The sequence below is a fragment of the Biomphalaria glabrata genome, chromosome 11, assembly GCF_947242115.1.
Source record: "Biomphalaria glabrata chromosome 11, xgBioGlab47.1, whole genome shotgun sequence".
NCBI lineage: Eukaryota > Metazoa > Mollusca > Gastropoda > Planorbidae > Biomphalaria > Biomphalaria glabrata.
In genome coordinates this window covers 37,288,282-37,315,728 of record NC_074721.1, presented here as the reverse complement: position 1 = coordinate 37,315,728, position 27,447 = coordinate 37,288,282, and the positions used below count along the sequence as shown (strand labels likewise).

The window sequence follows — 27,447 nt, the reverse complement described above, 5'->3', positions numbered from 1 at the left end:
AGCCATAAAAACGATGCTAAGGATTGCCAATGAAGCGTGGAGAAAGAACGCCATCAGTGTGACGTCACGTTCATCAGGTCCACACGGTTGCGGTGTTGACCTTTCATCGCAGGTGATCGCGGGGAAAGGTCAACGCTTTGGGAACCTTTTCCGAGTTGGTTACAAAGAGAAAGGAACAGGCAAGTAGATTAAAGGCTACCTGACCTTAATAAACAGGTACGTAGATTAAAAGCTACCTGACCTTAACAAACAGGTAGGTAGATTAAAGGCTACATGACCTTAACAAACAGGTAGGTAGATTAAAGGCTATCTGGTCATAACAAACAGGTAGATAGATTAAAGGCTACATGACCTTAACAAACAGGTACTTAAGATGATTAAGTAAATACTTGACTTTAATACACAGGTAGCTACCGGACCTATTGACACAGCTTAGTACAGAAGATGTTTTGCTAACCGACTTTAGCATATTAACAAGATTAAAAAGGCTAAGCGACCTATATTTACAAGTAGTTACAAAGAAAAATAAGATTAAATGATTGCTTGACATCAAAGAGCAGGTAGCTGCCGGACCTATTGACACAGCTTAGTACAAAAGTTTAAAAAGGCTAAGCGACCTATATTCACAAGTAGTTACAAAAAAAAATAAGATTAAATGATTGCTTGACATCAAAGGGCAGGTAGCCACCGGACCTATTGACACAGCTTAGTACAGAAGATGTTTTGACTTACATATACGTAAGCAGGTTAACATTGCTACCTGACCTAAGTTTACAATTTGTAAGAAGATTGGGCAGGTAGCAAGATGAAGTTGGTGACGGACAAATGAAGAAACTAAAACAAATAAAAAGATTAATCAGCTACCGGACCTGAGCAGACTTATGATTAACATACTGGCTACCTTATTACAAAGCTTATATCAACTCAGTCTGTTTACTTACTCACTTAATCCTGTGCACTCCCAAGGGAGCATAGGGCCGCAACCACACCTCTCCACCGAACTCGATTCTGAGCAGCTTTCTTCATCTGCTCCCATGTCTTTCCAGTACCCGCAGCTTCACTGATGACTGACCTCTTCCAGGTTTGCTTGGGTCTGCTCACTTTTCTCTTTCCTTGTGGGCTCCAGTCAAGTGCCTGCCTTGCAACATTGGTAGATGGTTTTCGCAGGCTCAGTCTGTTTGCCTGGGACACATTCTGAGCACGTCATTATTCCCCCACATTCTATTCGAGGATCAAGTATTTCCTTGTCCATATCAAAATATGAAGAATAATAATCAAATAACGAATTAGTTAATTGAATAGCGATCATTAATAATTTTGTTTGCTATCGTAAAAGGGAAATAAATATTATAGAGATGTATGGCTGTAAATATGGAGTTCTTCCATTTAAAACAGCTTTCGTTTTTTAAAATAAATATATTTTGCTTGTTTAAGCAATTGCGATATTTACGAAATTATTACTTCAAGTACTAAGGTAAAAAGATTTGCTGTTGTATTGTCCGAAATACATAATTTTTGATGTAGTTGTCTTGTCCGAAATCCGGGCCGGTCCTACAGATTGAGGGCCCAATGCGAAACGGATTACGCGGGGCCCACTCTGGGTAGGGATAAGGCTAATACTTGAAAATTAAGATTTTGTAATAGAAAATAAATTCGTCTTTGCATTTTATTTATACTTTACTAAGTACCAAATCATCCCAAAATGACATTTTTGTCTGTTTTTAAGGAGATTCGCATGAGGTTTCAGAAGATTTTTATTATTTCAGTAGATTTTCATGTTTTTTCGTATATTTTGCAATTTCAGGAAATTTAAGGTACCCTTTAATAATAAGTTAAAATGGTTTAATTTAATAATTTACACATAGAATTCGCACAGGTAATATGAATGTGCGGGGCCCACTGCGGCCTCATAGGTTGCAGTGGCCTAAGACCGGCCCTGTCTGAAATAAATAGTTTTTTATGCCAGTTGTATAGTCCGAATTACATAATCTTTTTGCTTTTGTGTCGGAAACATTTACGTAGCTCTATTACTTCGCTACAATGCTACCGCCACGTATACAAAAAAAGAAAAAAAAAGTTCCAAGGAATTTGTGGCTATATTTTTATGTAATTTATGAATAAAAAATGGCTGAGCGATAAAACCCTCGGCTCCCAAACTGAAAGGTCTAGAGTTCAAACCCCTGTGATGATTGGGAGATTGAATTTCGGTTATTACAAGCGCGCCCCTGTGTCCACTCTAATAGGTACCCGACATTAGTTGGGGAGAATTAAATGAGGTAGTCGTTGTTCTGGCCACATGACACCCTCGTTAAACGTAGGTCACAGAAACAGTTTATATCATTTGCCACTTGATCACAACATTTGAAAAGGTTAATTTACTTTTTATCAATATAAATATCGCATTCCCAGTAATTCGCTTCCAGACTAGGAAAGACAAAGATTTTTAAGCTTTGAGATTGTTAGGACGCCGTCCACCCATCCTCAGGAGTAAATACTATTACCCGTGAGAAGTGAATGTAATTGGTCGTTGTGCTGGTCACCTGAAACCCTCGTTAACAGTCGTGGAATCAGTTCCTTATTTTGTCACTGAAATTTTTTTTGTTTTAATTTTTATGATAAATATTATTGTTAGGCCTTTTGTCAAATGTTTTACATGTTTCGGATGTTCCTTCAGAGTTGAAGATAGTTTACTTCCTAGTCCAAACCTCCCGCATGACGACGAGGGGATGGGAGCGGGCATGGTTTGAACCCTTGACCGTCGATAAATCTGAACGACAGTCCAGCGCGCAAACCGCACGACCAGGCGGCCATCTATCTATCTATCTATCTATCTATCTATCTATCTATCTATTATCTATCTATCTATCTATCTATCTATCTATCTATCTATCTATCTAACTATCTATTATCTATCTATCTATTTATCTATCTATCTACATATCTCTCTCTATGTATATATATTAAAACCTATTTTGCAGACACCTCAGTTGACGACAGGGAATTAGCCCTTATGATTCCATCAGACGACACAGATATTTTAAAAAATTCTTCGGAGGTTAGCCACGTTCATCAAATGACGTCAAACACAGAAGGATCGTTTGAGATACTGGCTAGTTCACGGCATGGCCAGCAGCGAGTCCCAAGAGTAACTCACAAACAAACTTTATCAAGTACAGAGTTCTCCTATAGATCTAAGGATCACCACTCTACAGCGGCGACGCCACTCTCTGTCAATAACAATACTAGTCAAGATAACAAAGGTATACAATTATTAACATTACCTGAAAGTATATTAAAGAAAAACTTAGATAAATCTACTTCAAAATTGTCTATTAACGACATGGATCTAATAGATAAAAACTCTTCAGAATTTCAAACAACTATTTTACATCGAAGTGAGAAGCCATCACTTGTTTTGCGCGTTACCGCGAGCATTGTGTCAGATCCAAAGGCAGTTACAACACTTCACATGAAAAACTTAGATTCACATAGTTCTAACAGAATTATTGCAAATGGCAACGAAGCAAAGGATACTTTCAGCTCAAAACCTAATGACGCTACACAAATAAAAACGCCGCAAAGAAATAGTTCTTCTGTATTCAGGCTGCTAAATTTTGCATCGGCGTACTTCTGGGTGGGTCCTCTGGTGACTGTTTACTGGTGCAACTCCTGGCATATTCCTGAGAACTACCTCTTTCCGACTAACCCAGTGACCTCAGCTTGGATCTCTGGAGCCGTCGGATACACCATCTTCTTTTTGGGTTACTTCCTACAAGACGTGATGTCAGATGTTGCCGTGCGTCAGCAGAACAGGACAGTCCAGTGTGCCATCATTCAAGCCTACACCTACGTCATGTGCTGGGGAAACGTCAACCAGTGGCGATGTGTCTGGGTGCTGCTGGACGAGTACACTGGGGCGTACCTTCTAAATGCAGCCCTAACATGTTCATTGGCTTCGGGGTTATTGCTCTTGCTGAGGGCGCATCGGACGATAGCCTCGGCACCCTCTACTGTACGAATGGACCTGCCTGTAAAGGAGCATTTTAAAATGAACACATATTTCGAAATTCAAGTGAGTGAATCTTTTGTTGCGGTTGTATTTTACAAACAGATACTTCATCAACATTTTTTAAAATTCCTTTAAAATAAAACAAAGCTTATCTAGAGGAGAAGAACTCGTTCTAAAAACTATAGCTACCAATACTGAACAAGTTATCGCCCTTATTCGATATTAAACGAAATAATTAATTATCAATCATCAATTGATTAATTGAGTATTTTTGTTTATTGATTCATGTTTTGTTAGAAACAATAAATAATTGCATAAAGTTTCAACTTGGCCGGAGAATGCGTGAGGGATAAACAACATAAACAATTAGTTAAGGGGACTAAACCCAACAAATTTAGCCACATATGTGAATACTGAATTAATAGTTTCACTTTTTCCTATTTAAAAAAAATGAATTGCTACTTTAAAAAAAATTAATACTGATTCATGTCTGGTCTATGTCCATGAATAATTGGGCAAAGTTTCAGATTTATCCGAGAATGGGTGTGAGAGAAATTACGTGTACACATTTTTTTACTGAGACAGACAAACAGACAGAGTGAGTTGATATAAGCTTTGTAAAAGTAGAAGAGTTAGTGAAATAAGTCAGTATACCCCAGTCCGGGGGGGGGGGCGAGTAGTTCTTCTGTTCTTCTTCTAAGAAAAGAAAGCTTTTCAAATTATAACATGTACAATTTTAGGCTGCTCTTCAGTCTTTCCAGTATCCAACTACCTTGCAATAAATAAACCATTCATAGTGGGTTCCAGCAATCGCTCTATCGTATTACGAGTTGTAAATTTATAACGTTACTTGGTCAGTATATGAGAAATTCCACACGTAATATGTTGTTATTTGTAATTCTCTTGTTAGATGCTATTTAAAGACTTAAACAACGACATCAGTTACAACTAAAAGCTAAGCGTTTTGTCGTAACGCACGCACCTCACGAAGAAATATTCGAAATTAAATTTAGTAGCTCCCGTGCAAATGGGAATAATTCCTCATAAAGACAACAGACAATTTTGGAAGCAATTTTTCTTAATTTGATCTATTCGTGCGGAGAAAATGATTGCCGATTGGGTAAACAAGCGTCATTTGGACTCTAGTCTGATAGAATTAGTTCATTATGAATATAAAAAGGTAGGGGAAAAAAACGTTCGTAAAATTAGGCTCTGAAAACAATCTCTGCACAAGTAAGGTACGTATCTCCCATGTTTCGAGAGTTCCTATTCCTATAGGGCGGCAAGGTAGCGGAAAGAATTAGAACTCAAGAAGTTGAAGAACATTGTAACGTATACCGCACGAGCAGAAAACCACCTAATGCACCGGAAACACACCTCCCCTTTAGAGAGTCTACTCCGCTGTAAGGATTACCTTGCACCCGGATACACTATGCTGCCTCAAGATAGCACCCGAGTGGAAACGATCACTTGAGAAAGTGATTAGGCTGAATGAATAGCAAAACAAAACTCCTGTAGGAGTGTCCAAGGGAATGTGAGGAGCTTTCCCATTGCACGGTGCGGAGTTGAAAGAGAGCTTCCACGTCCTTGTCGATAATCCATCTTTTGGGTGTCAAAGTGTCTGGATACACTGCTCGAAGATTTCAGCCCGCCGTCGCCCAAAGCGAGGTGCGCCGTGTACGCGGTAAGGTCCCCTTAATCGGTCTATGACCGCTACTGCTGGGAGCCCTCAGACAGGACTTAGGGTCCAGACCTGTTCGTTGGCCCTTCCAAGCCTTTCCTACGATCAACGGGAAAAAAGTTTCTGGACTTTATCAAAAGATACTGTACTTAAAACTTATCTGCACCTTTTTTCTGTGCACTTCATACACGAAAAAAAAATCTAGATACTTATAGCTCTACCTCGATAAATGAGAATCTCTAATAGAGTAATGTATATTTTATTAAACCATAAATCTTTAAAAAAAAAAAGATACCTTACAAAATAAAAAAATAATATTATATTAATAACGGTGGAAGTATCCAAATTTATCCTTCAGCCGGATTTATAATTAAAAAAGGAACGCAGTCCGATATTGTGAAGTTGTTTTATTTCAATGATTTTATTATTATTATATCCGTTTCCTAAATCACAGTTGATAGCATATCATTAGAGAGTATTGCGAAGTATACCTAATTGTCCGAAGTTAGTTTTGGATATTATCACATAGCAAACTCATGTCACTTCTCCATTTAAATCAGTGATTCCCAAAGTGGTCTATATAGACCCCCAGGGGTCTACGAAAGTTAAAATGGGAATTGGGGGTCTATGAGATGTGCTCGGGGGTCTACGATAAAGAATCTCAATTCAGCATGTCGTGACTTTAATTTTGACAATTGGAATTTTTTCATCCACACATTTATGATTTGTACCTTAGAAAATCCTTAAAATTTTTATCCTGCTGACTAAATGAAATATTGTTTAATTTAATTTGATAACTATATTTAAATAGTGTTGTTTTGTATAGTTATAAATTTAACCAAAAGAAATGTAGACTGTACAGCGTTAAGTATTTGAAATTGAACTTGATTACTTCCCTGTCAAACAAGCGAGTGTTAATGTGCCATTGTTTATGATGCTATGAAACCAATCAAGCTGGAGCATAATTTGAGATGATGCCACCCTGATAAAAAGATAAAAGCTTGCAAAACTTTGAAATACTTAAAGATAAAGTTCAGAATACACCCACAAAATCTCTCTATGACCTGACAGTGAGAAGATGATGATTAAAGTAAAATACTGAAAACCTCACATGATATTGATTTTCACTAGCCATTGAAGAAATTGTAAAAACTCTTACACAAACTTATATCATGAAAAGAATTTCATGTTTGGGTTTTGTGGCCGGTGTTTTGTTTTGGGACTCTTGATGAAGAATGCAATTTTTAAGACATGGTTGGCATTCTGTGGTGACACTCCAAAAGGGCTAATTTCAGTGGTCCCAATTTTAAGCTTCCGGAACATATGTTTTCTCATTAAGAGGTGTACAGTTCTGATGTGAACAATTATACGTGGTCCTATAATTGGGATAGTTTATAATAGGTTTCATCTTTCTTGTATAACGAATAAGAGCTTGTCCATTTCTCGTTTTTACAATTCACAATTAGTTTCTTCATTTCTTCCTGATAGAGAGCGATGTTCAAGTTTGTATTTGTTTTCTTACATTTGGCAAGTGTGTTAGCCTTCTATTTCTTTCTATTTCAACATTGGAGAATAGTGATCTTGCTGTTTTTGCGCTTTACAAGGTCACATAATACGTTTTGTACAAAATCTTTTGGATGCTCCAATCCCAAATCTCCCGAAGGGAGATGCAAGCAGGCAAGGTGACAACCGAACGTCAGTCCAGGCATCATGAGTTGTTTTATTTAGGAAGCATCAGAGTTTGTCAAGCTTTGAAGGACTGTCTTTATATTAGTCATGAAATAAATTTAACTGTTTTGTGAATTTGGCTGATTCGCTAGCATGGTAGCTGTTAGCTCCAGTGCTCCTATTTCTTCTCTGTGGTTGTCATAGAGCTCATTAGTTACAATGAACTTAATTTTTAAATTATTTTTTCTCCATTGGACCATTCAATAAGTATTCCAGCTCCTCCGTTTGTGGTGGCTTTCTGAGAACCATCCATGCAAACCTTGACCCATCGGTTGTTAGGGCAATGGATTTGTAGAAGAGTTCACTAATTTCTTGAGCTCTGTTGGAATATAGTCAAATATTTCTTTCTTCTTATGTAAGTCTTTGCAAACGAAGTATTTCTGTAACATATTTCTCTATAAAGCTGGCTGAATCGACCTTGTCTGGTAATGATTTTTTTTATTCAAATTATTATGGCTCAAGAAATCCACGAAAAACTGCTCTTTTCAAAACTTTTACTGTGATACTTAAGGCACATTAATGTTTAATGTTTTGAAGAACTACTTCATAAAACAACAAATCCGTATTTGAAAAATAATCTCTGTAGCAACCGATGGTGAGCTTGCAAGCCTTGAAAAACAAATGTTTCCAATGTGTTTAGTAATTGTAACGCCCCGCAAGATTATGGGTGGTGGGAGCGGGCAGGGTTTGAACCCGGACCATCGATAAATCCGAACTACAGTCATGAGCTCAAATCGCACGACTAAGCAGACATCTTTCTGGAGAACCAATCAATTGTTTAGTGTGCTCTTGACAGAGTAATAAGAAATAGTTTTTGAATACAGATTCTGAAACAATTCTCTCTCTGAGGTATATATATATATACCTAGCTAAAAGAGTGATGGTCTGATCAGTCCATTAAAAAAAAACACTTTTTCTTCTTGCCAGGGTTATATTTGTACAGCCTTGGCTCGTCTGCCCGGGCACTCTCAACAGTTTATCAGTACTGCCACTGAACTAACATACAGTACTTTAAAAACAAGCATTAATTAACATATGTTTAATGACATGATGTGAGTAATGGCTCATAATGAAGCAAATAGACGAATAGACATTAATAACATATTATATCTACTAGCGTCACATGAAAGCACTCCATTGTCATCATGACATCGATACACTTCGGGCTCACATTGTTTGCAGAGAAACGACCGAGTTTGACCCATCCTGTCCACAGAGCAGCTTGACACCCAAATCAGTCCCAAAGCCTGATTCCCTAAATAATACAAATATAATTATGAAGGTCGATCTGATTTTGACATAAAAAGTAATGGAAATAAGGCAGAAAGAAATAAGGATACTAAAGAATGGTTATTAAGTATATGTCTTATCTTAAAGATTACAGACGTTACTTCAAAAGATATAATATCTTTATTCTACCCGTTTACACTAAATTAGTTTTTGTGATAAACATCTGTTACAGTTTTTACAAAGCATTTATCAACTTATTTTGTCTGGTAAAAAGTGTGTACACGTTATTTCTCCCACACCCATTCTCGGATCAAGCTGAAACTTTAAGCTATTATTCTTTGGCATAGACAAGACACGAATCAATAAAAAAAATTATGTGATCAGTCAATTAATCACTGGTAATTAGATATTTGATTGATGTTAACAAGGGAAATTAATCCTTCAGTATTCACAGATACGGTCAAATATGTAAGGTTTTGTTCACTTAGATAATTAAACACGTCATTTCTCCCACACCAATTCTCGAATAAAGTAGAAATGAAATTTTAAACAAATATTTATTGTAGCTAACAAAGCAAGAATCGATAAAAAAAAAATAACCAATAATTGACTTGTTGGTAATTCATTATTTTGTTGGATATCGAATAAGACAAATACATTTTACATGATTAAAAGATATGGTTGTAAGTGCAGTGTTCTTTCCCTTTGATGAGCTTTGTTTTGTAAAAGAAATAATAATTTGTATACTTTGCTTATTAAGTTTCAGCCTACTTATCTTATAAAATACTGACGTTCTTTAAATAATTAGATAACAACGTCTTCTCCAAGGTATAATCTAATCTTCAATGTTAATAAGGGAATCAAAATCTGCTGGTTTAGCTGCTTCGAGCAAACCGAATTAATAATATACGGTAAAAGAAATATACTTATATATCGGTAAGTTAAACCAGTTGGTTCCTCAACGCTTCAATTTTCACTTCGTTTTTAAATTCCTATTTTTTGTAATTTGAAAATTTCACGAATAAAAGAATTGTTTTAGTTTTTTGTAACTTATTTTCGTTTCAGTATATACTCAAACGTTTAGTATCAGTTTGTTTTGCTTGTCCATCCCAGTGGATATGTAGCCCTTGGATGGGCCCAGGGGCTGCTCTAGCACATCTCTCCATTCTGATCTATCCTGGGCTTTACGTCTCCATGCCTGGGCATTTAGCTGTTGTAGATCTGCCTCTACGTCACCAAGCTACCACCGTACTCGTGGTCTGTCTTTGGGTCGCCTGCCTTTTGTTTTATTTGCCGGTCAACAATCTTTGCTCCTCTGTTCTCTGACATTCTTTCGACGTGACCTTGCCCAGCGTAAGTAAAGTTTCCCTTTCAGACCTTGCGATCTATAGTAGGGCAGATGATGTAAAAATCATGTGTTTCATTGGCCAACGAGGAGTGTGTCATGTGGCAAGCCCTAACGCTAATCGCCTTTACTTTTCCCAACTAAAGTCAGGTAACCATTAGAGTTGGGTGGACTCAGGGGCGCCCTAAAAATCCCTAAATTTAAAATCCCAGATTTCATCGAGTTTCAAACCCAGGACCCCAGTTTCGGGAGCCAAGCGCCTAACCACTCAGCAACTGCGCCCAATCTAATCTGTTCCTTTTTATTACTATCACAATGAAGGGGTCTTCATACAACTGTTATATTTCGTTTTACTTGCATTTTATTAAGCAATATGTTTCTTTGTAGTATCGCTATTTTTTTAGAAATTTTATTTTTTAATGCAGTTTAATTGTCGTTAACTTCTAGATGTATCTATTAGTCTACTTTGTATCTCTGTTAGTCAGGTCTGCACTTTAAAGCTGCTGACTCAGCGTTTACGGTGCTGGTCATTGACACAGTGGGGATAGCCGTTTGGAGAGGATTATGGGAAGTGATGGACTTCACACTGACACCAGACGACAAAACTATGAGCGGAGTGTGGAGCCTGGTTATCAGTTATGGCCTAGCCATTACCTTGTTCCTATCTCAGGTAGATTTTATTCAAATTTCTTCTACCTAGAAAGAATACATGACACAAAGCCTTGACTATATAATGTGCACAACAATGGAGTCGCTGATTGCAAAATTTTGCAATGTTTTTTAAATAATCTAGAACAAGACTGTGGTGACACGGTTACTGTGTGGTCAACTGTGACACATGATCAAGAGTTGGGTATCGGGAGTTAGGGGACTTGAGGGAAGTGACGAGTGTGTAAACAAGAAAGAGAGAGAGAAAGTCAGCGAGTGACGTTGGGTATCTGTATATATCGTTGCCATGTATATATGTTATGTTGAAATGTTACACAATTAAAAAGGCACTTTCAACGTAAAAGGAACTTGTTTCTTCACAACTGGCGACCACGACGAGATACGACGAGGCACAAGTAAGTGGAAATGTCAATATACAAAATATATAGAGAAGCGGGCAAGGAAAATGGCCTGCAAGACTAAGAACTGGAAAAGTTCATTACACTAAAAATAACACAGGAGGAAGAAAGGAGATTTAAGAGGGAAGAAGCCAAAAAGAAAGAAGAAAATAGTAGAAGGAAGGAACTCTTACAACTAGAACTAAAACTTAAAGAAAAGAAAGACAAAGAACAGCAAAATGAAAAGGAGGAATACTTTGACAAATACAAACAATTAGACAGAATGTCTCCTGAGATTTGAGGACATAGCAACAGCGTGCAACCTCCCACAGACAGAATGGCAAGAAGCCTCATGGGGCGCTTAAAAGGTAGAGCCATCAACATCTGTCTCCAAATGAGAGATGAAGAAAGAAAAGAGTACGTGGCCGTGAAGGAGGCGTTGCTGAGACAATTTGGCTCCACAAGTTACGAATACAGAAGTAGATTAAAAGAGTCGACACCTCTGGCGAACGACGATCCACAAATATTCGTCACCAACATGTCGATTTACTTCGATCGATGGGTAGACAGAGACCTGTCAAAAGTGGATCACAAATATGAAACCATCAGAGAACACATCATAATGGACGCTGTGATGGAAGCTTACAATAATAATGTGAAAACATACTTCACGGAGCGAGAGCCAAAGACCACAGCAGCCTGATAGCACAACTAAGGCAGTATAAGGCCGCACACCCAAGGGAAGTGTTAGCTAGAGAGAACCCAACTGCATTAGCTTGTATGATGAACAACGCTGCAAGAATGCGGACTCCAAGCCCACCATATACAGGAAGAAGAGAAAGATATAGAAATAAGCCCAACATATAGATATCGAAGAGAGAAAGATGAAGAAATGAGTCCAACATATAGATATCGAAGAGAGAAAGATGAAGAAATGAGTCCAACATATAGATATCGAAGAGAGAAAGATGAAGAAATGAGTCCAACATATAGATATCGAAGAGAGAAAGATGAAGAAATGAGTCCAACATATAGATATCGAAGAGAGAAAGATGAAGAAATGAGTCCAACATATAGATATCGAAGAGAGAGAACTGCCAAACACACTAATAATATAGTATACCCAGGCTTTGTGGGAGAACAGATGACCAACGTACTGTACGATACAGGCGCAACCGCAATTTTAGTCGCAACCCACAAGAGTACACCGGAAGAAGACAAGACTGTGTTGGTTACACTGGTCAAGTAACTACACACCTGGTAGCACGTATCAACCAACATACACAATGAAAATGAAAATACAGAAACAGAAAATAGGGATATGAGAAGCCATAATCAAGTGAACAAACCCGAATGAAATCTCCACAGAAAGTCAAGACCCACTACAGATTAAAACAGAAAAATTTGTCAGTGAACAGAAAATGATCCAGATCTAATAAAACTCATAGAAAGTGAAGCTCCACCAAGACGAGGGTTAATCAAGATAGGCAAAGATGGTGTCTATGTGAGAGAAATTCATCTGAAAGCAGGCAAGACACAACAATTGCTAGTTCCAAAGAAGTATAGAGAAACAATTTTAAAGCTTGCACATGACACCCCGTTTGTCGGACATATGGGAGTAAAGAGAACATTGAATAGAATCTTGAATGATTTTTTTTGGCCTAGAATTACGCAAGAAGTCAAGGCCTACATAAAATCTTGCCATATTTGCCAAATAAATGGAGCAAAGGGAACATATATGCAAGCTCCAATACAAACAACAGACTTAAGTGAAATGCCATTTGAAAAGATAGCTGTAGATATTATTGGACCAATGCCAGAAATATCCGGAAGAGGCCATCGCTACATATTGACTGTTGTAGACATGTGCACACGGTTTCCAGAAGCAATATCATTGAAAAGAATTTCTTCCGAAGATGTGGAAGACGCACTAACAACGCACTAACAACAATATTTTCAAGAACAGGTTACCCTCGTATAATACTGAGCGATCGAGGCACCCAGTTTAAATCAAATGAATTCGCACAGTTTTGCAAAACTCTGAATATTAAACAACAATTTGCTGCCCGATTTCACTCTCAAACGAATGGGATGTGCAAACGCCTGAATTCAACGCTGAAAACAATGCTGAACAAAGAAGCACAGGACAACCCAACAGACTGGGACAAGCTGATCAACCCCATACTGTTCGCCTACAGAGAAGTACCACACACAACAACGGCTTCTCACCATTCGAGATGCTCTATGGCTCACCTGTTAGGGGACCCATGTCACTATACATGACGTACTCACAAGATACGATCTTGTCATCAAGACAAGACAAAATATAATCAAAGCGAAACTGTCCAAAAGCAAGCAAATAAAGAGAAACCAAAACTATTGAGAAAGCTAAATCAGGGACGAAAGTTGAGAACACTACAAGTTGGTGATAATGTCATGGTTCTGCTGCCTGACAAAAATAACCAACTATTTATAAAATGGCAGGGCCCATTCCAAGTCACAAAGGTGATTTCGAAGGTCGACTACAGTATAAACATCAGAGGTCGAGACAAAGTATTTCACATCAATATGCTGAAGCTGTACATGCCCAGACCATTTACACTTTCAACGAACGCTAATGCAGAAATGCTACGACCAGTCTACTTCATTAGCAGAAAGCTGAACGCAGCAGAACAGAAATACTCCACGATAGAGCCTGAAGCTCTAGCCATTGTGTTCTGCATAACGAAACTATCCCGTTACTTGCTTAAGATCACGTTCATCTGTTACTAACAGATCCCGCCCCACTAGCTTATATCAATACAAATAAGCTAGCCAACCAGAGGACCACTAGATGGGCTTTAAAACTTCAAGACTTCAGCTTTACAGTTCAAGCTATTCCGGGACAAATCAACGTGATAGCTGACGTGTTGACAAGATGTGTCTAGGGACCGCTGGACTTTGGTTCATTCATTCATCAGATAATGAGAACATTAACAAATAACTTGTAAGATAACTTTAAAATTTGTCTTGTCAAAATTGAATGAACATTACGCTTCTGAATTTTTTTTAAATTTCATTCAGAGATGTGAAATTTGTACTACAATTTAGTTTTTTTTATGTTTTTTTAAATTTCATTCAGAGATGTGAAATTTGTACTACAATTTAGTTTTTTTTTATGTTGATTATAGTCATAAATGTCCATTTAGGAACTGGTATGGAAGAAACGCAAAGTAAACAATTCCCTTAATTTGGAAGAGGTTTTGATGTAACATAAAGTATTAACTAATTGTGCATTTTTCACCTGACAGTGTTGGCATTCAAAAGACTATCGTTACATTGAAAAAAACTAAATGCGGGATTTATTTTTATATAAGTTGTATAATATAACAGGAAAGCTTTCGGCGATGGTTCAATTGGAAATGTCCCTTGCAATAACATATTATTGAAGATTTATTTGTCGTCATAGGCATTATCAGTTCTCTCATAATTGAAGATGCCAGTGTATTACATGTCATTGTTTTTTTCTTGTCGATGTAAAACATTATTGATGTACACCCAAACTGTTTGGTTCATGAAATTTTGATACGATCAGAATTTTTCTTTGCCCTGGAAGGACTGTGGGTGACACGGTTACTGTGTGGTCAACCGTGACACATGGTCAAGAGTTGGGTATCGAGAGTTAGGGGACTTGCGGGAAGTGACGAGTGTGTAAACAAGAAAGAGAGAGAGAAAGTCAGCGATTGAAGTTGGGTATCTGTATATATCGTTGCCATGTATATATGTTATGTTGAAATGTTACACAATTAAAAGGCACTATAAACGTAAAAGGACTTGTTTCTTCACAAAGACTTAAATGTTGATTTTATATTGGGGCCGGCTCTAGGGCATGTCCAGGTTGAGAATAGTAATGATTGCAAAAAGTATACCTTGTGATAATATAACGGCCACCTCACTAAATGTAGCTTACGATCAAGGCCTAGTAACCTATGATGTCAACCAGTTTTGACAATGTGTTAACTACTTCTTAGTGTCCCTCCCCCCCAAAAAAAAAGGGCTCGTACTTTTCAATTAGGGGTTTGGTGGCTGAGTGGTAAAGCTCTTCCTAACCGAGGTGTGTGTCTCAAGTTCGAATCCAGGTAAAGACTGGAATTTTGAGCTTCGGAATTTTACTTCCCTTAGATTCCACCCATCTCTAATAAAATCTGACTCACGTAGAGGGAGTAAAGAAGATTGGTCGTTGGTTTGGCCACATGACACCCACTCTGACCATTGCTATACAAGTATACATCATTCATACAGAGCAAAATCTAATAGCGGTACCTTTACTATTACTTACTTTTGGGATTACTATTACACCGTATCTGAAATTATAAATAAGATGTTAACGTAGAATAAAACAAAGAAGATGTAAAGAAAAAAAAATAAAGCGAATGAGATTTTCTCGAGACCACGTTGAGCCATTGCATTACTAGAGTTAACCTACGTAATTTAAGAGGCGAAAAGAAAAAGAGGGGGGAGGGAGAACAAGTAGTATTAACCAGTCATTAAATAGCAGGGCCGGACTTAACCATTGTGACCAAGAAGTCATAGAAACAGAACGAGTAATCTATTCTGTATTCACCCGTCACTAAATAGCAGAGCCGGACTTAACCATTGTGGAGCTCTATGCGAAACGGATTTCGCGGGGCCAAGTTTGAGTAGGGATACGGATAATAAGTGAAAATTAAGAGTTTGTATTAAATTCGTCTTTGCATTTTATTCATTCTTTACTACGTACATAATGACTTTACGAGCCTTGCGTGTAGAGAAGTCATACAGTATATAATAAAAATTGTATTTCCTACATAGATCACGCTCCATAGCAAGAATTACCAAATGTTTCAATCTATCTACGAGAATTGTTGACCTCAAGTAATTCTTCATTAGTTTAAGGCACGAGAAGCTTCTTTCACCAGATTTCACAATTACGGGTAATGCATAATGCCGTTTTTACTCATCGCGCGTAGAATTATCGTTTTTCCATATTGAATGAATAACACACCTAAATGACAATTTTTGTATGTATATTTCATGAGACAGAAGGCCGCGGGAAATCTGTTATAAATCGTTATAAAATGGTTTAATTTAATAATTTATACACCTAGAATTAGCGCGGGTCCTATAAAAGTGTGGGGCCCACTGCGGTCGCGTAGGTTGCACATTTCTAAGGCCGGCCCTGCAAAATAGCGGCTTATGCTACGCCGCCGGTCGACTAGTACACTATAGACTACTTCAAAAACATTTCCTGCGAGATGACTGCCAATCACAATTAATTTATATGATACTGTAGCCAACGCATATGCAACTTACTATAGACCATAAAAAAGATATATTCTTTTACATTTATTATTAAAGTGGTAAGAAATTTCAAAAGGACGAGAGTCTCGATGAATCCTCCTAGAATTAACACTTGAAATTCACAATCCTGACGTAACGACTCATTGGGTACTTTGAATTAAATGTTTGTTTAATTTTATTAAAAATTAGGAGGCGCGGTGGCTGAGCGGTAAAGCGCTTGGCTTCCTAACCGCGGGTCCCGGGCTCGAAGACTGGGATCCTTTATCTCGGGATCATTGGGCGTATCTGAGTCCACTCAGCTGTAATGGGTACCTGACATTAGTTGAGGTAAAGTAAGGGCAGTTGGTCGTTGTGATGGCCACATGAAACCCTCGTTGACCGTAGGCCACAGAAACAGATGACCTTTGCATCATCTGCCCTATACATTGATACATCACAAGGTCTGAAAGTGGAACTTTGCTTTACTCTTTATTAAAATGATCTGATTTAATTTCTTATTCAGGACTATGTGACAAGAATATCTTTAGCATTAGAAGGCCAACATTGGATCGTATCTTTAATTTTTGAAGATTTTATCACAATTCTTCACTCTGTTGTTACCATCAATCACTGGAGAGGTTAGTTGGACATTGTTATTATATCTCTCGTGAATATTACCTTCGCAACCATAGACTTATATATTATATCTAGACTGGAAACCGGAAACAAATTCTTATCCGCGATTGATCGATTCAAAGACCTATATGAATAGATTTTTATGTACGTAACTCTTTTTCACGCTCCAAGGGAAGTCGCCCCAATCAATCTTTTGTGTCTTAGAAAAGTAATGATCTTTAGTTTTCAAAGTTTAGAAATAATGCCAAATCATTTCTCGGATTTTCTTTAGAATGGGCTAGTAATTATAAAACTATATATTCATGCTAATATATGAAACATTTAGATAATGTTTCAAAAATCCAAGATCGAAATAATTCATGTCTGTTAATTTAATAATGTTATGTATGTTTAAATAGATTGATTACCTAGATCTTTCTAGATTATGTATCTAAAAATTACAAAATAATAATCATGAGACTGTCATTCTGTATGTTCAGTTACTAGATCTAGAATAAGATCTATAAATTAAATTATATGTTACATAGGTTTGGGTTGAAAAAATAATTTACTTCTTATAACTACTTTACAAAACAACGCCTTGTTTCAACTTTTAAATTAAAATCACGTCATTTTTTGTGGGTTTAAAATAACCCCATGGCCAGTCTAGATACAATATAGATAAGTCTATGTTTGCAACATTATTCGGTCCCAACAGACTCTTGAGGGACGTGGCTGCTGGGACGTTGGTCTTGGGACAATAATGATGACAGCTTAGTTTCGCATAACATAGCAACCGATTTGTAGCTTTCATAAGAGTGAAGACAACGTCTCTTAAAGCAACACGCAGGAGGTAGCTCCCATGAAACGGTCTGTCTGAACTATTAATCCCTCCGGAAATCATAAGCAGATGTATATTCGTTTAATTTCTGTTTCTGATGAATCACATGGCCAGAGGTGCGGCCAAATACTAAGCGCACCGGGGGGACCCGCACCAACCCCATTTCCCTTCTCTGTAACAGCCGTGTTTGTCTCCGTCCTAAACGACCCCTTAAGGTGAGCTTTGATATGGTTAGGGCTCTCTTCTATCCATTCATGGGCAATGAACCGACATCTATCCTCATAGTAGGCCTCAACACTAACACTTGTAGACCAAAAGCTCGTTGCTACGTCGTACAGACCTATGACGTGGCATCGAGCTATTGGTCTTCACTGCCTACAGGTAGCGACGTTGCATGTCAGTGTTCAGGCCTTCTTTGACGATGTGTCAGGAATGAGCTCGGTTCTATTTGCTTCCCCAATGGGCCATAATATCTTTTAAACATCGTCTGTATCCAAGCGCCATGCTGAGGCTGAGAAGCGTTGCCCGGATGGAATTACCAAAACGACCAGGCCCAGGCAGCAATGAAAGTGTAAAAACAATATTGTTGTTAAACTTAACATGTAGATGTATTCCTAAAACCAGTGGCGTAGCTAGGGTGGGGAAGGGGGGGGGGGCAAATTTGACATTTCCCCCGATCCCAACTTAAGACGTGGCCGCCAAAAGAGTGTCCGAAATTAATTTTACATTAAATATTTACGCTATTACCTCATGTTATGATGTCGAATTTTATAATGCAGGGGCCCCTGAAGAGGTCAAGCCCCGCCGGCCCCAAAACCCCTAGCTACGCCACTGCAACAAACCACTTACTTATTATATAATAAGCTTCTTTCTCTAACAGATACATTACGTTATTTTTTAATGACGGAAGTGACGTTGATAATTAAGTTATAATAACAATTGGTCTAAGCTCCAAACTATCCTGTGAAGTCATATTTAATATACCTTTCCCGGGCATGCTACCCTGCCTCATTGTGGCGCCCTGGTGGAAACGATCGTAAGAGGAAACGATTAGGCTAAAGGGTAGCAAAACAAGACTACCGTGGGGGGGGGGGTGCCTAAAGGGGTGCGAGAGCATCCTCATTGAACTACGCGGAGTTGTTAAAAAAGCTCCCACAACCTTGTCACAATCCAGGCGCTGTTCCTCAAGGGGCCGTTACATAAATGGTGGCGTGTCCCGCACGGTTAGCCTGGTATAGAAAAGAAAAATGGCGGGGGTCTTAGTGTACGCGGTCTCTTGCCTCGAGTCTGACCCACCCGCCAGACAGAACAGTGTACACTGTTCTGAGTGTTCTCATTCAGGCCGGTTAGAGGGAGCTCTTGTTCACTTTTGCTGACCTAGAGTTCCAAGAGCCGAAGGCTCAACTCTACCTGAAAGTTTAAGAAGAAGAAGAAGTAATATCCATTTGAGCAAACTATAATGAACACTTTTACTCAGTCAAAATGTAATAATGTATATTTCCTGTCAGGTCTGTGGACACTCATGGATGTTTACCTGCCATATAAACCTGTCAGCTACTGGGTGTGTCATATATCAAGCTTCGTTCTACTAGCCGTAGGGATGGCAGCTACATCCATACCGGTACGTTAAATAGAATGGAATGGAAAATGAAATATAGGCTTAATTGTAAACTAGCTTGAATACCTTTGATATTAATTGAGACTGTTTTTTTATAATTAAAAATGTAACAATTATTTAAAATGTACAGTTAATATGTTTCAGCGAGGAACCATTTCTCTTCTGGTCAACGCCATCTTTCTGGTGTCCACCGTGATGTAGGGGCGGTCCAATGGTTGTGTTTCATTGTTTCCTCCGGGGGTTCATGGTCTGTAACCTAGCTTGAACACCTTTGATATTAATTGAGACTGTTTTTTTTATAATTAAAAATGTAACAATTATTTAAAATGTACAGTTAATATGTTTCAGCGAGGAACCATTTCTCTTCTGGTCAACGCCATCTTTCTGGTGTCCACCGTGATGTAGGGGCGGTCCAATGGTTGTGTTTCATTGTTTCCTCCGGGGGTTCATGGTCTGTAACCTAGCTTGAACACCTTTGATATTAATTGAGACTGTTTTTTTTTATAATTAAAAATGTAACAATTATTTAAAATGTACAGTTAATAAGTTTCAGTGAGGAACCATTTCCCTTCTGCAGAACGCCATCTTTCTGGTGTCCACCGTGATGTAGGGGCGGTCCAATGGTTGTGTTTCATTGTTTTCTCCGGGGGTTCATGTCAATCTCTAGTTTCTTACTTAACAACATTCATTTTTTTTCCTTTTGGTGCCTAGAAACTCTTTTATCACACCCGACCACGCAGTTAGCGATATTTCTCAAATATCTCCTGTGGGGAACATGGTTAAGGTGAAGTTGAGATATGAGACTCCGTTAAAAAGCCGAGAACCACTCCATGCTAAGATGTTTGTATTTTAATCCATCACGACATGTCTTCATAATAATTTGAATAAAGATATAGGAAAATGTTTTATGACCTTACGATATAACCAGAGCCATTGATTTGTCTGTCTGTTCAATCGAATATAATGATCTCTAGTTCACTGAGTTGGAGTTGCAAAGAGAAAGAGGATATGTGCAAACATTGGGAATAAATATTGATCTAGTTTGAATAACTATTGAAATAAATATATGCTGTAAAAATGAATGTATGTGATCTCGTAGAGAACAGGTCCGGCTTTAAGGGTGGGTAGCCAGGCGGGGATACTTTCCCGGGGAGGGCTCACTTCAAAAGAGTTTTTTTTTTTTAATCCGAATTTTGACGAGTCAAAAATTAAAACTTTTTTCAAACAGTATTTTCATCAAATTGAGTCCTCTTGCAGCCTTCTTGTAATATAAAAAACATCTACAGATTAAGCCAATGCGTCAACCCAGGACTTAACCCTCCACAAACTCAAAAATAGACATTTCAAAACTAAAATTTACATAATACATTTTTTAAAAGAAAAATAGGATTAAATTTACAAGTAGGGCAAGTCTATTTTGTTCTTCTAAAATATGGCATGCTTTTAGTTATGTTTTATTATTAATAATTTATTTTTTATTAACGCGTTCGAAAAAGTGTAGGGGCTTCCCCGAAATTCTGCCTCTGGGCCTCCCCGAAATTCTGCCTCTTGGCCTCCAGGAAGTTTTGCCTCTGGGCCTCCAGGAAGTTCTGCCTCTGGGCCTCCAGGAAGTTCTGCCTCTGGGCCTCCACGAAGTTCTGCCTCTGGGACTCCAAGAAATTCTGCCTCTGGGCCTCCATGAAATTCTGCCTCTGGGCCTCCACGAAATTCTGCCTCTGGGCCTCCCCGAAATTCTGCCTGTGGGCCTCCACGAAGTTCTGCCTCTGGGCCTCCACTTACTTAGTTCCGCCTCTGGTAGTGAGGTTTACTCTATCAGCAAAAATGAATACTTCAAAGAAGTCTTAAATTCTCCCTTAGTCTTTTGATCCGTTGTGGCATAACCAATGATCCATTGACCATATCTCTCCATATCTCTCTGGCTTTTGTCAGAATTAGAGTCGCTTTCATTGACAGGCCTGTCTTCTATCTATCTATCTATCTATCTATCTATCTATCTATCTATCTATCTATCTATCTATCTATCTATCTATCTATCTATCTCTCTCTCTCTCTCTCTCTCTCTCTCTCTCTATATATATATATATATATATATATATATATATATATATATATATATATATATATATATATATATATATATATATATATATATATTATATATATGATCGTAAAGTATGATCTTTACTTTGTAAATGAGATGACATTTAATTCATGGGTAGTCGTTTAGATTACAGTATACCTTGCCGGTGCTCGTTACATTCTGTTAATAAATAATATTATATACTAATCCAGCTTCTGATTTGTGTAATGATACGCTAGTTTAGTATATTCATACTGTATCATAAGCAAGTTATATTTCATAACATTTATGTCATTTAGTAAAGTTATGTTTTATTTCTGGTTGTGAATAACTTTTACCAAAGCAGTTCACCTGATATTCAAAGGCAGGCCAGTGATCACGTTTATTCTGTTAACAAAAGGCTAGAAAATAGTAGAGAATCAATAATACTAATATGGAAAGTAAGACATACCGCTTATGGTGTTGTCGTAGTACTTGACTTTATTCACATTGATATGGAATGGTATACATAAAAAGGGTTTTAAAAACGCTTTGACAAATCTGCATTGAAGTTCTAAATGCGCACTAAGCATGAATAATACATTTTTTTTTAAATATAAAGTTTAGTGTCTAGTTCGAATGAATGCACTAGATGTTAACCTCTTAGCACTGCTGACTTCAACGCTTTGGGAAGAAAATATTTTAATTAATACTGCTTATCGTATTAGTATTTATCTAGGTATGTTGGAATGTTCAATCCTTTGTACTATATTTTACGAAAAGTTTTGAAAATTGTTACAAATTTATTGTTTTTTCATTTACTAAAACAATGAGAAATTCAGCCAACGTCCTGTGCAAAGTCTGTATCAATTCTTTCCATTTGTCTGTCAGTTGGTACAATGTCTGCATCAATTCTTTCCATTTGTCTGTCAGTTGGTACAAAGTCTGTATCAATTCTTTCCATTTGTCTGTCAGTTGGTACAAAGTCTGTATCAATTCTTTCCATTTGTCTGTCAGTTGGTACAAAGTCTGTATCAATTCTTTCCATTTGTCTGTCAGTTGGTACAAAGTTGAATTTGTCCCCTTGAGGACTCTAGCTGTGAGTGAACATTTTTTTCAGTGCATTAAAAAAAATGATCGTGTAAACATTCACTAGGATATATCTTCTTCCCCCTCCCTTTCACAACTGGTCCAGACAGGCTATAGGATCATAGTGCATCGAGAGTACCACGTACGATTTAATACCACATACTAGAAATATTTGTTTTAAGGTATTAATTATTTATTTTTTGTAACTGAATTATGTTTGTGATTTCATGCTTTGTAGCATTACTGTACCAATATGTTTTTCGGCATAGCGACAATGCCTAGTATTTTTAGTTGGCATTTCCTCTCCTTTATTCTCTCTCCCTCTCTCTCTCTCTCTCATTTTGTCACTTTTCAAATCATTTATTATATTCCTATCCTATTCAGGTTCTTGGCTGTATACGAGACGGTAGAATTCAACAAGGGGAGGGAATCGTGTTTGACCATTTCTACCTCACACATTTACATGAGTTGTGGACCCTAAGAAAACCGGTATGATCTAAACTTATCGGTGTATTGAGATAACCATATTAATTTAGGAAAGCCATGTAAGAAACAAACAGGTCGGAACATTTGGGGGTTGGGATTACTGTTTAAGAATTCCCAGACAGTCTTTTTTTTTTTACTGAATTACGATAATTCGGTAACTGAGCGCAGTTAAATAAGTTGTCTATCATTTCAACATCAACATTAAGTGTATGTAGTTGAAAAGGTGAAACCTTCTATGCATATTCCTTTAGGGGCTAAAGTTTTTTGGTGTAGTCGATGTACATAAAGAAGGACCTGTTGATTGGCACATCTATCCATTCCTTTGGAGTTACTGCCCATGGAGAGCTCTTGCCTGCTTCAGCACAGTCTTCCATTCAGATTTCTTATATCGTATCTAATATAATGACTAAATGCATGACGCGTAGGACGTAATCATCTTCTTTTTGAAGTAACGTCTGTATTATATAAGATAAGATAAGAATACAGACGTCATGCATTTAGTCATGCATGTTAACCAATGGCTTAAATTCTGCCAAGTCACTGGTTTTCCTGGCGGCTCAGGCAACCCATTCCATGTTCTAATACCACTAGGGAAGAATGAACATTTGTACACATTTATCCTAGTAAACGGAACGAGAAATGTGACTGTATCTTGGTGTCTTTCTGAGTATTTTATTAGATTCTGCTTTCCTTTGTATTTGAAGATTATGGTTCAGTAATTTATGTATAATTGTTACCTTACTTATAAGTCTTCTCTCTCTAAAGCTTTTTGAGCTTTTCGTGTCTTGTTACTCTTCCTCTATATGGTCAGCCCATCGTATTCCTGGTCTTTTTAGCACATCATAATCATTAGTTTAAAGTTCTTCTTTTTGTAGCGTAGTCGAATCTTGGCTTGGCTACCTATGAAGGGGGCTCGAGGTTCGACACCCGACTCGGGCAGAGTAGTGTTTACTGAGCGCCTGAAGGCAGCACGGAAAAACCTTCTCCTAGATACCCCCTTCCTCCCCCCCACTGGTCCACAATTGAGATTGGACCAAAGCGCTCTGAGCATGCTATAAGCATGAATGTAGCGCTATATAAAAGCCATAATTTAATTTTAGCACAAATAATTATCAGTTAGTGGATGGATTACATTTTTCTCTCTGAATTAATACTTATTTAAAAGCTAATGAACAAAAAAGTAGCGGTATTAAAAGAGAGTTGATTACAGACACCATCATTAAAGACAATTATCACTGATTCAATCATTTCAGACACAATCATTACAGACACCATCTTTACAGACACACTCATTATGAAAGACACCATCATGAAAGACACCATCATGAAAGACACCATCATGAAAGACACCATCATGAAAGACACCATCATGAAAGACACCATCTTTACAGACACACTCATCATGAAAGACACCATCATGAAAGACACCATCTTTACAGACACACTCATTATGAAAGACATCATCATGAAAGACACCATCATGAAAGACACCATCATGAAAGACACCATCATGAAAGACACCATCATGAAAGACACCATCATGAAAGACACCATCTTTACAGACACACTCATCATGAAAGACACCATCATGAAAGACACCATCATGAAAGACACCATCATGAAAGACACCATCATGAAAGACACCATCATGAAAGACACCATCATGAAAGACACCATCATGAAAGAAACAATCATTACAGACACAATCGTTACAGATCAACTGCTAGCCATTGTGATGGTGTCCAACTAGAGCTCTGTTGTATGTTTTTCATAGGCAACAGCGACGTACAATTCCACTTCCTTGACTTTGTTCAGTTTGCCTTGGGAATATCCAATATACATGAAATTTGTCTAATTTTAGTTATCACTATAACATAAAACGTGTTATTTTAAAAACATTAATTCTTTTTTTTTTCTTTTTTTTTTTGTTTTGTTTTACATATGCAAGATCTATCACGTGACTGGCAAAAAGGAAAAGAATACTAAAGATGAAATGAGTTCAACAACCAACAATAACATGGATGTTTGCGTAGATATGTTGTAAAATAATTTGGAACCTATACAGCTTGAAAACTATCGCTTGTGAGGCGCTTGCAAGAATGTCAAACTAGGAGAGGAAATGACGCCTTAATGATGAGCCTGAAATGACCAGCTGGCATAAAGATTGGGGGGGTTGGCATTAATTTACACTCAATGAGCTCTTCCATAAGTCTTAAGACTATCATTTTTGGATATGTTTGTAGTACTTTTAGATGTATGAGTGTTGTGATGATATTTTGTTTAGCACACTATGGCAAACCTGCAATGCTGCTCATTTCAAACTGCAATCGGAAACCGCCATTCCTTTGGACATATAAGCTGCATGGAAACGGGGATATGCCGTGTGGGGCTTTATGCGGTGTGTGTGTGTGGGTTTATGTTGTATGGCTGAGATACTTTGTGGGAGCTTATGATGTATGGGGTTTACAATATATTGAGGTTTATGATGTATGGGACTTATGCTGTGTGGAGATTCGTGTTGTGTTTGGGTTTATGCTGTATGGGGGAGATACTTCGTGGGGGTTTATGATGTATGGGGCTTACTATGTGTGAAGGTTTATGATGTGTTGGGGATACGCTTTGTGTGAGTCATGGTTCCGACCATGCCGAAGTACTCATCTCATTTCTAGAAGATGATTAAACGTCAGAGTCTGAAAAAGGCAATATGCAGTAAACAGTGGAAAGGTTGCTAGATATAAGCAGTATGTTTCGTAGAGATGATAGTCAGCTGTAAATCGACTATAATGACTTATGCGCCTAGAGCCTGGTTTTGAAAACTATCCTTACCCACATTCATCTTTTGTAAAAGTGTTAGCTAGCCGAGTTTATAAAATAAAAAAAAATAATTGAATTTAATGGGGTCAAATCAACGATGGTATCGTCAATTAGGAGAGAAAGAGTTAATTAACTCTCAGTCCTCAAGGCGCTTCAATATATTTATAGTTACCAAGAGGAACAAAGGAGTCGATTTATAAAGCATTGTTTATGTGTGGATTTTGTGTCTGTTTTTTTTTTTTGGTATTATTGTTGTGTTAGCGCCTGTATTGTTATTATATAAGTAATACTGAAGTGTACAAATGTAGTGAAAGTGACATTCATTTTTTAGACGAATAAAATAATCTTATCTTATTTCAGTGTTGTTTACTCTATTTTACCGAGTGATTTCCAGAATGAAGAAAGGAAATCAAAATGATTCAAAAAGACACCAATATTACAGAAAGCAATCATTACAGACACCGTCATTTGAGAAAGCAATCATTACAGACACCATCATTACAGAAAGCAATCATTACAGACACCATCATTACAGAAAGCAATCATTACAGACACCATCATTACAGAAAGGAGTCATTACAGACATCATCATTACAGAAAGCAATCATTACAGACACCATCATTACAGAAAGAAATCATTACAGACACCATCATTACAGGAAGCAATCATTAAAGACACCATCATTACATAAATCAATCATTACAGACACCATCATTACAGAAATCAATCATTACAGACACCATCATTACAGAAAGGAGTCATTACAGACACCATCATTACAGAAAGCAGTCATTACAGACCTGCATTAACCATACATAATCTCATTACGTTCATTAATAAATCAAGACCTTTACCTGAATATTCTTTGTCTTTGGGTGGATCTGTTGGGGGCCGTCTGTGATTTTGTGTGATAAAAGAAACTCTCTTAGTAATTATTTTTTTTTTACAAATAACTGATTAGGTACTATCTAGAATAAGTTGGGTTTTTGTTTCGTTCAATAAAGAGCAAATGTTTTAAAATTTTTAACATCCTATTCTTGCTTTGCTTTGTCAAAGAGGGAAGAGTTCTTTTTTGTTTTTTTATTACTGTTTACGTCTTTGACGTATTGAAAGTCTGGAGTGTAATGCAGGTCATTAATACAGACGTGTGACAATAACAGTTCACAGAGTTGCATGAGACATTGACAGGGCGTAGTCCTCCTGATGCATGAGATTAAATCCTACAATTGCTTTGATTTATGGTATTTGATGAGATAAACTAAAGTTAGACCAGCAGTGTCACATAAACACAATTTAAAAACTTTGGTGCCAAATAAAATATACTAGAAACATACAGGATATATATATATAAATAGATAAATAAATAAATGAGAAGAATATTATGACAATTTGCATAACTAGCTAGACCTACATCATACTACATGAACGGTATATTTACTGCTCGGTACTCAAAACTTAACGAATTATTTTATGAACGCAAATGTTTTAATTAGTAAAGTACTTTTTATTTAATTATGTATTGTTGTTTAAGAAAACTACATATTGAAAAAGGATATTCGTTATTATTTACATAATAATAATAACGAC

General features: G+C 37.3%; 1 protein-coding gene across 1 annotated transcript; it reads left to right on the top strand.

Annotated features, from left to right (window-relative positions):
- LOC129928933 (uncharacterized) lies at positions 1 to 25,500 on the top strand. Its single transcript, XM_056045482.1, has 7 exons — positions 1 to 216; positions 2,979 to 4,072; positions 10,475 to 10,663; positions 16,861 to 16,975; positions 19,302 to 19,414; positions 22,944 to 23,048; positions 24,994 to 25,500. The coding sequence occupies exons 2-7, from the start codon at positions 3,011 to 3,013 to the stop codon at positions 25,087 to 25,089; spliced, it is 1,680 nt and encodes a 559-aa protein (XP_055901457.1). The 5' UTR covers positions 1 to 216; positions 2,979 to 3,010; the 3' UTR covers positions 25,090 to 25,500.
- The last annotated feature ends 1,947 nt before the right edge of the window (positions 25,501 to 27,447 follow it).

Coding starts and splice junctions, on each gene's coding strand:
- LOC129928933 (XM_056045482.1), top strand. CDS start 3,011: ATGATTCCATCAGACGACACAGATATTTTAAAAAATTCTTCGGAGGTT. Junction 4,073..10,474: donor ACACATATTTCGAAATTCAA/GTGAGTGAATCT, acceptor TATCTCTGTTAG/TCAGGTCTGCACTTTAAAGC. Junction 19,415..22,943: donor TGGCAGCTACATCCATACCG/GTACGTTAAATA, acceptor TATCCTATTCAG/GTTCTTGGCTGTATACGAGA.